The 727-nt window shown below is 40.9% G+C and overlaps 1 protein-coding gene across 1 annotated transcript; it reads left to right on the top strand.

Annotated features, from left to right (window-relative positions):
• Positions 1–224: 224 nt before the first annotated feature.
• Positions 225–704, top strand: LOC125190671 (uncharacterized mitochondrial protein AtMg00810-like). Its single transcript, XM_048088024.1, has one exon. The coding sequence runs from the start codon at positions 225–227 to the stop codon at positions 702–704; it is 480 nt and encodes a 159-aa protein (XP_047943981.1).
• Positions 705–727: the final 23 nt, after the last annotated feature.

The raw sequence follows: 727 nt of genomic DNA, 5'->3' as shown, positions 1-727 counted from the left end.
CCGTGAGGGTGTTATTTTCGATTGCAGCTAACAAGGATTGACCGCTTCACCAGTTCTATGTGACAAATGCATTTTTGCACGGGGAGTTATCAAAACTAGTTTACACGGAACCACCGTCTGGGTTCACAGAAGAATTTTAAGATGGAGAAGTCTGTCAGCTCAGGAAGACACTGCACGGGTTGAAACAGTCTCCGCGAGCATGGTTCGGGAGATTCACAGAAGTAATGAAGAAATATGGGTACAAACAAAGTAATTCAGGCCATACTTGGTTCCTCAAGAAAATGGAGGGAAAGATCACTTGTTTGATTATCTATATAGACGACATGATTATTACTGGAGATGTTAAGGAGGATATAGCCGAGCTAAGGAAGAATTTATTTCATGAGTTCGAGATGAAAGACCTAGGCCTTCTTAAGTACTTCCTTGGAATAGAGGTACTAAGGTCAAAGAAGGGAATCTTCATAAATCAGAGGAAGTATATACTTGATTTGTTAGCAGAGATAGGAATGATCGATTGTAAGCCAACAGACACTCCTATGGTACAAATTCATGGATTACAGATGAAGGAAGAAGCAAAATTAGCCGATAGTGGGAGATATCAGAGGTTAGTTGGAAAGCTTATCTATTTGTCTCATACTAGGCCGGATATTACGTATGCAGTTGGAGTGGTCAGTCAGTTTATGCACGCACCACAAGAGGAATGATAAGTCGTATTCTAAGCCTTGGT

The sequence above is a fragment of the Salvia hispanica genome, chromosome 1 (genome assembly GCF_023119035.1).
Source record: "Salvia hispanica cultivar TCC Black 2014 chromosome 1, UniMelb_Shisp_WGS_1.0, whole genome shotgun sequence".
Taxonomy (NCBI): Eukaryota; Viridiplantae; Streptophyta; class Magnoliopsida; order Lamiales; family Lamiaceae; genus Salvia; species Salvia hispanica.
The sequence above is the reverse complement of the archived record's forward strand: the minus strand, read 5'-3'. Positions and strand labels throughout refer to the sequence as shown.